The sequence below is a fragment of the Diabrotica virgifera genome, chromosome 2, assembly GCF_917563875.1.
Source record: "Diabrotica virgifera virgifera chromosome 2, PGI_DIABVI_V3a".
NCBI lineage: Eukaryota > Metazoa > Arthropoda > Insecta > Coleoptera > Chrysomelidae > Diabrotica > Diabrotica virgifera.
The window spans coordinates 207808711-207822654 of NC_065444.1; the positions used below are offsets into that span (position 1 = coordinate 207808711).

General features: G+C 31.3%; 1 protein-coding gene across 6 annotated transcripts in view; it reads right to left on the bottom strand.

The window, feature by feature from the left end:
* Window positions 1–13944, bottom strand: part of LOC126879781 (gastrula zinc finger protein xLCGF3.1-like) — a 164461-nt gene that overhangs the window by 138823 nt on the left and 11694 nt on the right. For all 6 annotated transcript variants that reach the window (XM_050643037.1, XM_050643033.1, XM_050643035.1 and 3 more), the window contains exon 2: window positions 4156–4524. In XM_050643037.1, coding sequence (XP_050498994.1) covers window positions 4156–4414 — 259 coding nt within the window. In that variant the 5' untranslated portion in view covers window positions 4415–4524. The remainder of the gene's footprint in view (window positions 1–4155; window positions 4525–13944) is intronic.

Here is a 13944-nt window from a genome sequence, read left to right on the forward strand (position 1 = left end):
TACAGATCATGTAGAAGAGGAATCTGGGTCTCGAGGGGAGTCTGACGAAGAAGAAGAGAATGAATATTTAAGCTCAGATGAGTAGTTTGAAGAAGAAATACAAGATTCGGACACATAATTAATTTAGTTTATAGGTTTATACTCTTCTACCTGTACCTATCTATATTTATATTAATAAATTTGTATTTTTCTACTATCTTTGCAAAATTAATAAAAAGTTATTTAAAAAACTATAATATATAATAATTATTCTAACCTTTCGAGGCACAAAAACATGGCAATCGCCAGGTCACGTTATTTTACTCGAGCGAACGGACTCGCTCAGCTGCAACAGAGAACGCAAACAGCTATCGGTATATGATCTTTCTCACACTGCTGCTTACTTATAACGCTTTTCATTTACATGCACGTGTAATTTGTTTGATCAGCTGGTAGTTGGAAGATTTCACCAAAAAAATCCTGTCTTTTTAGAATATTTATTTCTAATATTAAAAAATACCATGTCAAAATGACAATTGCACCTCCCTGTCGGGAAGGAATGTACATAGCTATGCATGCATAGTTGTATATTTTATACTCGTTAACAGTATGTATATATTAAGATGAAATCTCCTGAAGTTCAGATGCACCCCCTGAAAATAATCCTGGGGCGCCCATGCAAGTATCTTGCAGAGTTAAAATCGCCCTCAAATCGCTTGGCCTGTTTATTTCCTTTATATTTGAATATTTAAATTTACTTAAAGTCACGTCAATGATATTTTTTTTAATAACAATTTGTACCCTTTTTTAACTTTGGGGGGATTTTTGGGGAAAATAACCGCTACCCTCCAGCCAGACCGGCATTTTGGTATTCCGCTATCATGGAAGAATCCCCTGACAAATTTTCAGGTTGCCTAAAATACCTACTCAAAAATGTCTCACAGCTCTTATACTAATATACTGTAGATATTAATTGCAATGTAAAATATAGATGTCTATTATGATTTTTTGCAAATTTCGACTCTTAATATTTATAAACAATACAGATATGATGTTTCAAAAAAAAAGTATAACTTGGGTATTATTGGTCATAAAAAGTTTATTTTTAGTTTTTAATGTGTGTTTTTTACCACTTTTCTGATACAACTAATTATAATTATTTTTCGTGAAAAATAACAAAGTTATTCTAATTGTTTATAAGGAAAAAAACTCACTATTTATTAAAAGACTTGTTTAAGAACATTTAAATAATAAATGTATCGTTTTTTTTTTAATTTCTTAGTAGTTTGAGTCTTTAAAAACTCATTTCATTTTGCTAAAAAGCTCTGAAAATACGCCTTGGGCAACAATAGATGTTTAAACATTCAATGTTTTGGATAAACAATTAACGTAACTCGTAAACAACAAAACGATCTTCTTGATACTTTGCACTCTAATAAAGGCACATAATAACCTCATAATTAAGGTGCAATCTGTTCCTTAGGGCATATTTAGTAAAAGTTATTAACACTTACAAAATAGAGCAAAAAATGTGGTTTTTTGCAATTATCTCGTTTAATTATTTATCAATTTTAACTAATAAAAATTAAAATTAATCGTTTTTTTATGATACACAACTTTCATAATACAACTTTTGCTATAAACATGATACAAAAAATGCTACAGGCAAAAAACAATATTTTCTAACTTTAGCCTTTGTTTATAAAAAACTGAGGTTGATTTGCGAGTACCTCTGTATGTATTTTTAATTAACTATGTCCCCCCTACGATTTAGCACCTTCAAATACCTGTATTGATTTTTACCCTGAAATTGCTCATTTTTATTTATCTGCCCTGGCGTAATACCTAACTTTATTATCCAACATAAGCAAATGAATCAAAAAACAGAATGTTAAGAAAACCTGAGGCTATAGTTGGGTTTTAATTTCAGTATTTTATAAATGCTAGAATAGTCCACAGGGTGATGCGAACTTTGAGAAAAAACACAAAAACAGGTTTAGGAAATTCGAGAAATCAAAAATGACCAAATTTTTAAGTGGGCCGATTTCTATGCACGCAAGTTTATACAGTGCGCTGGAATAAGTTTTACCCCCCCTCCCCCCACATTAACTTATTTATTTTTAGCACATAAGCAAAGCGCTCGGACAAGTCGATTTTTAAAATAATCATAGTATATTATAACATCAATGTTTCGAACTTTACGCGTCCCTTCTTCAGGTGACTGCCATAACTTTGATTTTTTTAAACTGGAAAGTACATCATGTGACACTTCTTTTAAAAGCTTTTGAATTACTAATTACGAAAATGTATAATACTTGGGCAAAATTTCGGTTAAATTCTGTTTAAATGCATTCATTTTTTTCGAATCCTGAGAAAACTAATGAGTATTTTTGAAAAATTTAAACTCAGAATGATATACTACATTATTACCGAGGGTCGGAAGTCCCTTGGAATACAGAAAAAGTTTATTTTCCATGATATATTTGAAATTAAAAATCATACTAAATGTTCTCTTCGTTTTCACCCCTGTAACTTATTAAAATAAACATTATATAAATTTTTAAAGACTTTCAGCCCTCGGTAACAATTTAGTCTTTCATTCTGTGTTTAAATTTTTCAAAGATTCTTATTAGTTTTCTCAGGATTACAAAAATGAAAGCATTTTTGGACCGAAATTTTGCGCAAGTATTATACATTTTTGTAATCTGTATTTCAAAAGCTTTTAAATGAGGTATCACATCAAACTAAGAGTTACGCAGAGAAGAATGGAGCGGTCACTGTTAGGAATAACTATGCGAGACAAAATCAAAAACGAAGAAATCAGGAGAAGAACAAAGGTGACTGACGTCATCCAAAGGAGAGCCAGGTTAAAGTGGAGATGGGCAGAACACATAGCCAGAATGACAGATGGGCTATGAATAAAGAGGTTATTAGAATGGTGGCCAAGAGAAGACAAGAGAAGCGTCGGTCGACCGCCTACAAGAGGGACTGGCGACTTAAGAAAGCTGAATAAAAACTGGATGAGAGCGGCGCAGTATAGAGGGGGTTGGAAACGAGGGGAGGAGGCCTATGTTCAGCAGTGGACTTTTGAGGCTGGCTGATTAATCACATCATGTACTTTCCCATTTAAAAAAATCAAAGTTATGACTATCACCTGAAGAGGGATCGCGTAAAGTTCGAAACATTGATGTTATAATAACTATGATTATTTTAAAAATAGACCTGTCCGAGCGTTTTGCTTATGTACTGAAAATAAAGAAGTTAATATGTGGGGTAACACTTATTCCAGCACACTGTATAATAAAAAAACAGTAAAATAATTAAAAAACAAAATAGTATAAATAAAGCAACAAAATGTACCTATGTATCTATAAAAATAATATTGTAGTACTCATATTAAGAAATAAGAAATTTATGACTATGAATCTGCAATCAATCACAAACAAGTCTGGCTAATTGGCTCTGCCACAGCCGTTTTTCAGAAAAAAAAATATTTTTGACTACAGTAAAACCTCTGTTAACCGAAACCTTTTTAACCGAAACATCGTTTAACCAAAACGGCTGACTTTCAATAATTTTGTGAATAAAAGTAAATTTTTATCGCAAAACGGAAACACTTTTCGTGCTTTGAAAACATTGCTTTCATACATTGCTTTCAACCTCATGAAGTTCTGCAAATGAAACGATGGAAAGATAATAGCGGCAAAACATCGTTGTCAAAGAAAAACACAAAAGAAAATAGAAGTTTTCTTTAACAAAACACTTGCATGCTCATTTTCCTTAATTTTATTGCTTTACTCTGTATTTACATATTAAAGAAAACATTACGAAATCACCTCATAGTATTTTTTTAATACTAACTTTGACCAAGAATACTGTGTAACTTGATACAAGAAAAATACAAAAACAATGTTATTTTTAACCGAAATTCTTTTATCCGAAATGGCCTCCCCCCCCCAATTATTTCGGATAACGGAGGTTTTACTGTATTTGAAATACTCATGTTCACGCAACATGTTAGCGAGGGACAATATCACAAAATCACAATAATTGGAGTAACCAAGAAACTTTGAAGACTTTGCCAACCAAATTATATTTTTAAAGTTAAATCAGTATTACAGGATATAAAGAAATATTTTTATTAACTGGAAATAATAAATAATTTTTTTTATTTACCTGTCTCCTTTGTTTGTTTCTCTTCAGACAATTTAGGTGTATGATCTTGTTCTATTTCAGTCTTTATGGAGATTTTATTTAAGTCCAAATAATCAAATGTATCATGTGTACTTTCTGTCTTGGGTTCTTCTACAGCCTCAGTTTTAAATATATCCAAAAGACAATTATCCATGTCGTGATCAACTACTTCTATTTTACACGGCTTTTCACTAAATTCTTGTTTTACTTCCATTTGAAGTTCATGTCCCTTTCCGTCCATGACTAACAGAAATATATTAATTTAATCAATAAACGACGAATTCTAAAATGTATGCTTTATTCTTCTTTTTATTGGATTGTATAAGAGTGCATTCACTATGTTGCTTAGATCTGAAAATAAATGTTGTAGCTTAATAAATTACAATTAGCTTAAGTCTGTTGTGACTGTTGTGAGATGAAGTGAACGGAATTTTTCTTAAATCTTTTTACTTAATTATGGTGACGTGTTCAGGCGCAATTCCATTGATAGATCAGTCAAGTTAGTAAAAAATAAGCCGTTTTTCGACATAATTGAAAAGACGAGGTTTGACAGTTGAAATGTGTAGTATGAGATATTACAAAACGGCTACCATCTTGGGATTCATCAATTTTTTAGTGGAACATTTTTTAAATAAGCAATCAAAACGTCAAACTTAGTTTTTGCTCATAACTTAAAAACTTGTTTATTTAGAAATTTGACGTCCACAGGTAACTTTTTCAGAAAAAAAGATACATCGAATGATATACGCTAAATCAAAATCGGTTAATAAACAAAAAAGTTATTGACAAACGGACGACAAAATCACTGTTTTTGAATATTGTTAATAACAATTTTATTGTTTATTAAAATATGTTTAAATATACCTAAACTTGAGGGGATTATAGCGTTTGAATGGTGTGCAAAAAATGGTCCAGATCTGTTGAATAGTTTTCGCAGAATTGAATTTGTTTATAAAATTTTTTGAAAAACGAGCTAATTTCTGAGGCTGGTCCAGTTAATATGGCTGAATGTATCTCAATAATCCGGTGCTCATTTCCTTCGTTAAGATGTAGACTAATAGCCTATGAAAAAAAAAAAGTAAAAAAAATTACATGTACGTACACAAAATTATTTGTTAATAAATAGCAGTTTTGAAGCTTATAAACAATTACAATAATTTCGTAGAAATTAGATCAAATTAAATGGCAATCAAAAATACGGAAAGTTGGTTAAAATACACAACTTTTAAAAAAAATTTTAGGTCCTACGACCCTTGGGCTCTGAGATAGCACCTTTTTTTTTTGAAAAAATCACTGTTACGTTAATTAACAACACTAAGATCTGAAATTAACCAATCTTTTATAAGAGTCTTTTATAAAAGTCAAAGTTTTTAGCAAGAAAAAATGTTAAAAATTGTTTAAACAGTAGTGTTATTAACAAAGAATATTTTGCGTTGCGACTAAAGTAAAAAAAAAAAATAATGGGCGTAGCCGAATGAGAATAAATTCGCGGACTACCATTCGCTAGCGCTAGACCGTTGCAGCCCATTTTTAACATTGACAGTATACCGGATTTGAAGCTTAATATTATATTTATATATTTTGGTAGAAACTTGAATTTTATGAATATTATTATGTTGCACATTTATTTAGTAAAATTATATTTTAAATAAATAAATTTAAAAAATAACAACAAAAAGGCCACTTCAAAAAAGGTTTATACCGGGTGTCCCAATAAGAATGGCTCTCGGCCATATCTCAGGAACCGTTTATAGTAGAGCTTTGAAATAAAAAATTTTATAACAAAAGTTGCCTCAGGAAAAGCCTGGAAATTATTTTCATAATTGTGGGACCACCGCTAGAGGGCGTAATTGAATATCAAAAATTAAAAAATCTAAATTTTACAAAATTTTCCTAATGAAGGGGCACTGGAAATCCGATCGTCGTATTCTTCATAAAATTCTACGCATATTTGATTTGACAAGTTTAGGTCTACCATTGGAAATAAGAGGTGGGGGTGAGTGGGAACCTTGTTATGAAAAACTGGCTGTGAGTCCTGTTCTGCTTAATCAAATTTTGCAAACTTGGTCTTGTTGAAGACAGATCTTTTTCGTCAATGTAAAAGTTATGATTTCGAACCAACTCACTGAGTAATATGCCAGCTAGAAGGCGTTATTTAATTTTTTTCAGAAATCTAGTGTTCCTTGGAAAATATTAAATACAAACATGCATTTTTAATACCATATTACAAAATTAGACAAAATTAGCAACAGAATAGCGAAAACCGCATGTTAATACCTTTTTTCTATCTCGAGATATCTTACAAAACGTGTAAATTTAAAAACATAACTGTTACTGTCACCGGTAAACGAAATAATTAATTAAAAGTAGTGTGCTATGGAAACAACAAAGAAACATTTTCCAGCTGTCAACGTATATTAGGTCTTTTCAACGCTTCTCATTTGTTTCGAGCCTCGTTCATATCTCGTGTATTAATATTATACACGGATTATACGGCATATGACAGAGGCTCGAAACAAATGAGAAGCGTTGAAAAGCCCTATTACAAAGAAATAAAAACAACTATTTAGTGATGACATAAACGTTCAAATTTTTGCTTATCATTTTCGTTGCAAACATTTACTCTTTCAAGAGTAGACTGAACAGCAGTCTCAATTTCTGCTCTCGATATGCTTTGAATGGCGTTTAGTATTCTCTGGATAATTTATTCTAGAGTAGTGTATGATGGGCAACAATTTGAATATTTAGGTCGTCACTAAGTAGTTCTTTTTGTTCTGTGTTATATTTAATTTTAATAGTATTGTTTCTCTTTATATTGTTGTTTTAATTAATTATATTTTTATACGTTGACATCTGGAAAATGTTATTTTGTTTTTTTCCACAGCACACTACTTTTCATTAACTTAGTTTACCGGTGATAGTAACAGTTATGTATAAAATTTACACGTTTCTCGAGATATCTTGAGATAGACAAAAGGTATCGACATGCGGTTTTCGCTATTCTATTGCTAATTTAATCTAATTTTATAAAGTATGATTAAAAATGCATACTTGTATTTAATATTTTCCAAAGAAAACTAGATTTCTGAAAAAAATTAAATAACGCCTCCCAGCTGGCTTATTACTTATTAGGATGGTTCAAAATTATCACGCTTACATTGAAGAAAAAGATCTGTCTTCAACAAGACCCAGTTTTCAAAATTTGATTTAGCAGAACCGGACTTACAGCCATTTTTTCATAACAAGGTTCCCACTCACCCCCACCTCTTATTTGCAAAGGTAGAGTTAAACTTGTTAAATCAAATATGCGCAGAATTTGATGAAGAATACAATAATCGGATTTCCAGTGCCCCTTCATTAGGAAAATTTTGTAAAATTTAGATTTTTTTATTTTTGATATTCAATTACGCCCTCTAGCGGTGGACCCACAATTATGAAAATAATTTCCAGGCTTTTCCTGAGGCAACTTTTGTTATAAAATTTTTTATTTCAAAGCTCTACTATAAACCGTTCCTGAGATATGGCCGGGAGCCATTCTTATTGGGACACCCGGTACATCCCATTAGCTGCTTTGTTTTGGATAATTTTGCAATCAAAATAAGATAAACGTTATTATTTTAATGTGGTACCATAGATAAAAAAAATAGTAAACTTGGTACAGTAGAACCCAATTGGTAGGTATAGGCCATTTTTCTTCTCTATTTTGAATCCGTGTGTAGTCCTGTATCGTCGACCCCGTTAGGTAAATTATTCCGATTCGTATTTTTTGCACAAACTTACTCAAAAAAAGTTCCTTATAGCAAATACAGAGGGTACCAAGAGCTACCGCGGCCGGAAAATTGTTTAAACAATTTTTTCATTAGTTTTATGTTTACTTATAAAAGTTGGGTGACAAACTGTTTAGTTTATAATTTTAATCAACGCGGCATTAAAACATATGTCCTGAAGAAGTTTTCTGGAAAATTTCAAGTCAAAATATGCAACAGAAAAAAAGTTACGCGACCTTATAGACGAGTGGCACTCCCAAAAAAAAAACGCTCATTTCTCGAGATATTAACCACGGTGTGGTGAATGGCTAATTTTGGTCTTACTTTATATTTTTGATGGTGCTGAAAACGAAAATGAGTTTTATTTTGAATTTTAGATGGGGAAACATTGTCAAAATCGCAATTTTACCCTAAAAATAAAAATTTTTCTTAAAATTAAAAGTTACACCACTTTTTTGCTATAAAACATTTTGTTCTCTGTACTCTAAATTTTAACATAAAATTAATTAAACAGATAAATTTCAAATTTTGTTACTCAACTTTTGCGATTAAACTTTGCAATTCAAGAATCTGCACCTTTTACTTCAAACAATGTATAACATTCTTTATGACAAGACAGAAATATTGAAGCAGGTCCCATTGTCTTCAGAAAGGTGAGAAATATATACTATAAAAATTTCAGAAAAAAATATTACAATGGAACAGAGTTGTAGCAAGTTAAACGCAAAAAAACGTGATTTTTTTTATTTTTAGGGTAAAGTTGCGATTTTGATAATGTTCCCACACGTAAAATTCAAAACAACCCTAATTTACGTTTTCAGCACCATCAAAAATATAAAGTATGGCCAAAATTAGTATCAGTGTCTCGAGAAATAAGCTTTTTTTGGGGTGTGCCGCTCGTCTATAAAGTCACATAACATTTTTCCTATTGCATATTTTAAATTAATTTTTTTTGGAAAACTTCTTCATGAATTATATTTTATTTCTGTGTTAGTTAAAATTATAAATTAAAAAGTTTGTCACTCAACTTTTTTAAGTAAACATGAAACTAACGAAATCTGACGACAAAATGTTTAAAAATTAACAACTTGTCTTTTAATGTGTTTAATCATTTTGGACAAATCTCATTGTTATCTAAATGCTTCAAAGATAATACAGTAAAATTTTCAAAAGGAAATATTTACAGCGACCAAAAATACAGTGAGTTAAAATTGAAAAATCATCAAAATTGATTTTTCGGATTTTTGTATAAAATTTGATTTTTGAACATGTTCCACTAATTCTAGAAAAAAATTAACTCCATATTCGGATTCAGAGACCTCGAAAACATAAGGAATGACGAAAATTTGTCATTCACCTTAAATTTGATTTTTGTGGTCGGTATAAGGTAATTTTAGGAGTTGCTGCCGGTCGCCAACCGCGCCCACTATTCAGTCAGTCGACTACGCCCGCTATTTTTTACTTTAGCCGGAACGCAAAATACTCTTTGTTTATAACAGTCCTATTTAAACAATTTTTAACATTTTTTCTTGCTAAAAACTTTATTAAAAACTTTGACTTTTTTTTATAAAAGATTTATTAATTTCAGCTCTAAGTGTTGTTAATTAACGTAACAGTAATTTTTTCAAAAAAGGGGCCATCTCAGACCCCAAGGGTCGTAAGACCTAAAATTTTTTTTTTAAAGTTGTGTATTTTAACCAGCTTTTCGTATTTTTTATTGCCATTTAATTTGATCTAATTTCTACGAAATTATTGTAATTGCTTATAAGCTTAATAGTCCTGTCGCCAGGGGGGGTACAACGGCCTCGTTAATTCAGATGGACTTACTCAAGTTTTTTTTATGTATTTTGACCCGTAGAACACGAATTTTTTGGGTAACAGTTGATCCGGATGTCGATAAGATTGTTATAGACCAAGAACTTGAGGAATCAAATAACAGCGATTTTTGGCAAAACAAAACAATATTTTGTATTTTTTGGGCCATTTTAAGTAAAAAATATTTCTACAAGTTTTTTCGTAGGATGCACAGTTTTCGAGATAAACGCGGTTGAACTTTAAAAAAATCGAAAAATTGCAATTTTTGAACCCGAATAACTTTTGATTAAAAAATAAAATAGCAAGTCTGCTTACCGCATTTGAAAGTTTAAGTCAAATTATATCGGTTTTGATTATTTGCATTGGTAAAAATTTATTTTTTTATTGTTTAACAAAGCTATAAACACGTAGGGTTTCCCGTGCTTTTACATGCGTTTTAACGCATGTAACGTAGAAATAGTCTTGATTGCACTAGTACCTATTCTACCTACTCGTTCGATTTTAAATGAGAAATCATAGAAACATCACTCACGCACTAGTTGTTTGTAGCTTTGTTTAGCAATAACACAATAAATTTTTAGCAATGCAAATAATCAAAACCGACATAATTTGACTTGAACTTTCAAAGGCGCTAAGCAGAATTGCTATTTTATTTTTTAATCAAAAGTTATTCGGGTTTAAAAATTGCAGTTTTTCGATTTTTTGAAAGTTCAACCGCGTTTATCTCGAAAACTGTGCATCCTACTAAAAAACTTGTAGAAATATTTTTTGCTTAAAATGACCCAAAAAATACAAAATATTGTTTTGTTTTGCCAAAAATCGCTGTTATTTGATTCCTCAAGTTCTTGGTCTATAACAATCTTATCGACATCCGGATCAACTGTTACCCAAAAAATTCGTGTTCTACGGGTCAAAATACATAAAAAAAATTTGGGTAAGTCCATCTGAATTAACGAGGCCGTTGTACCCCCCCTGGCGACAGGACTATAAAAACTGCTATTTATTAACAAATAATTTTGTGTACGTATATGTAATTTTTTTTACTTTTTTTTTTCATAAGCTGTTAGTACACATCTTAACGAAGGAAATGAGCCCCGGATTATTGAGATACATTCAGTCATATTAACTGGACCAGCCTCACCAATTAGCTCGTTTTTCAAAAAATTTTATAAACAAATTCAATTTTACGAAAACTATTTAACAGATCTGGACCATTCTTTGCATACCATTCAAACACCATAATGCCCTCAATTTTAGGTATATTAAAACGTATTTTAATTAACAATAAAATTGTTATTAATAATATTTAAAAACAGTGATTTTGTCATCCGTTTTACAATAACTTTTTTGTTTATTAACCGATTTTGATTTAGCGTATCTCATTCGGTGTATCTTTTTTTTTCTGAAAAAGTTACCTATGGACGTCAAATTTCTAAATAAACAAGTTTTTAAGTTATGAGCAAAAAATTAAGTTTGACGTTTTGATTGTTTATTTAAAAAATGTTCCACTAAAAAATTGATGAATCCCAAGATGGTAGTCTTTTTGTAATATCTCATACTACACATTTCACCTCGTCTTTTCCGTTATGTCTAGTAAAAACTTAACTTGATTGGCCTATGAGGCAACACTGAATGATATGAGCCCAGATACACGTACCCACTTGTCTGCTTCAAGGTTTGCGACTTTGAGCCACAAATTTTAAAAGGTCGCATGCGTCATTTATCTCCCTAGATCGCATGAGCTTGTAGCTAGAGTTGCTCAAGTTTGACTTGAATGTTTGAACTTGACTGAGTTTGACTTAATTTCAAGTCAAACTCAAGTCAATCCTTCTGACAAATAATTCAAGTCAAGTCAAACTGGTCAATCGTACAGGTTTGAAAATTCAAACTGTTTGTCAAACTAGTTTGAAAGAGTTTGAAAAATAATTTATTTAGTAGATATACTTTTTTGTCGAGATAGATATGTTATACTGAATTCGCTCTATCGAGATTCACTTTGACACTGACGTTAGTAATTTCTTTTTTGGGAAGTTCAGTTGTCAGAAATGAATGGAAATTACTACACAACCAACGCACCTGCTCATAGCCAATATTATTAATAGTAAACAGACATAAATAGTTATTTATGATATAAGTGTTAAAAGTACACGTTTAAGGCACGCATGTGAAAGTTTGCAGAATGAGCGAAACGAATTCTGCAATTCACATGAGTGCCTTAAAAATGTACTTTTTAACACGTATATCATACAATATTTTTTCTACAAACGTTTTATATATCAACAATTATAATTTATTCATTCTCAATTACAGGACAATATCTACAAAAACTTTTACTTGAACTTGACTGACATTCCATTTTTATATTTTTCTTGACATTAAATCAAAACTGCCTATACTGTCAATAAGTAAATCATAACAACTATAGAATAACATCTTACTTTTATTGTTGTATATTCTAACAAAGTACCCCGCACAAACCTTATGGAAATTAGGTCCCAGTGGATTTCGTTCATACTTTGGGAAAATACTCTTTGAAGCATCCTGATATTTGAAAGTGTTTGAAAGCATTAACTGAATTTCTTACTTACGACTGCTCTAGTGTTATTACTAACTCACAGTTTGGGTTTTCTTCCGGTAAATCTGCTGAGCTAAGTCTACTCAGTTATACTGACTACCTATCTGAAGCCCTGGAGGAAGGCTTGCAGGTTGATTCAGTGTACACTGACTTCTCTAAAGCCTTTGATAAGATAAACCATGACCTTTTATTACATAAATTATAGGTCTGGATCCCGCGTATGAAAAAAAGTTGATTAATAGCAAGCTGAAAATTTGTTAATAGCTTAAGGGTGTCTAGTCGGACAAACTTTGATATATGAGAACACTGGAACAGGGGAAGTTTTAATTGTGGAACAGGTTAAAAATTTGGAACGGTCAGACCACGAAAACGGCACATGTATTTTGTCCGACAGAACAGACTTAAACTCTCCGAACAGAGAATAAACTGTCATGCAAAAATCAGACTGCTATTTATCACCAAATGGGCGTTTTAATGAGTGGAACATGTAGAATATGTCAAATGACAGGAATTATGACAGGTGATAAATAGCAGTCTGATTTTTGCATGAGAGTTTAATCTCTGTTCGGAGAGTTTAAGTCTGTTCTGTCGGACAAAATAAATGTGCCGTTTTCGTGGTCTGACCATTCCAAATTTTTAACCTGTTCCACAATTAAAACTGCCCCTGTTCCAGTGTTCCCATATATCAAAGTTTATCCGACTAGACACTCTTAAGCTATTAACAAATTTTCAGCTTGCTATTAATCAACTTTCTGTTCATATGTGGGATCCAGACTTATTACATTCTTATGGTATTGATGGTCTGATATTTAGCTGGTTATGTAGTTATTTAGAAAACAGAACTCAAATGGTTAGAGTAAATCACTGTTATTCTAACATTTTTTCTGTAACTTCAGGTGTTCCTCAAGGTTCACACCTGGGACCGCTACTATTTAATCTATTCATTAATGATATTACCACTTGTTTTTCCCTTACAAAAGCTCTCCTTTTCGCTGATGACCTTAAGTGCTTTACAATAATAAGATCTCATGATGATATTCTTGGACTACAATCAGATATTAATAAATTATCCCAGTGGTGCACTCTTAATGGCATGGAATTAAATGTTGGTAAGTGTTATACTATGCGTTTCTGTAGGAATCACCATTTACTAACACATGACTATACTATTAACGATCAAGCATTGCAATCATGCACACAAATCAGAGACCTAGGCATAATGTTAGATTCTTCACTCAGCTTTAAACACCACATTAGTACCGTTGCCCAAAAGTCTATGAAAATGCTTGGTTTCATTAAAAGAACATCTCGTGATTTCACAGATATAAATTCAATGAAAATTTTATATTGCTCACTTGTTAGATCTCATCTTGATTTTTGTTCCTCTGTGTGGTCTCCATATTATCTAGTTCATAAAAATAAACTTGATAGAGTTCAGCATACCTTTCTCAGATACGTAGCTTTTAAACAACATATATATCGTAGCTACACAGATATTGAATTATTATTGAATATTACTCCATTAGAAACCCGTAGAAAATGAAAAGATCTGACAATCTTATTCAACATTATTAATGGTAATAGTAGCTGTCCCGATCTTCTGTCAAAAATTGG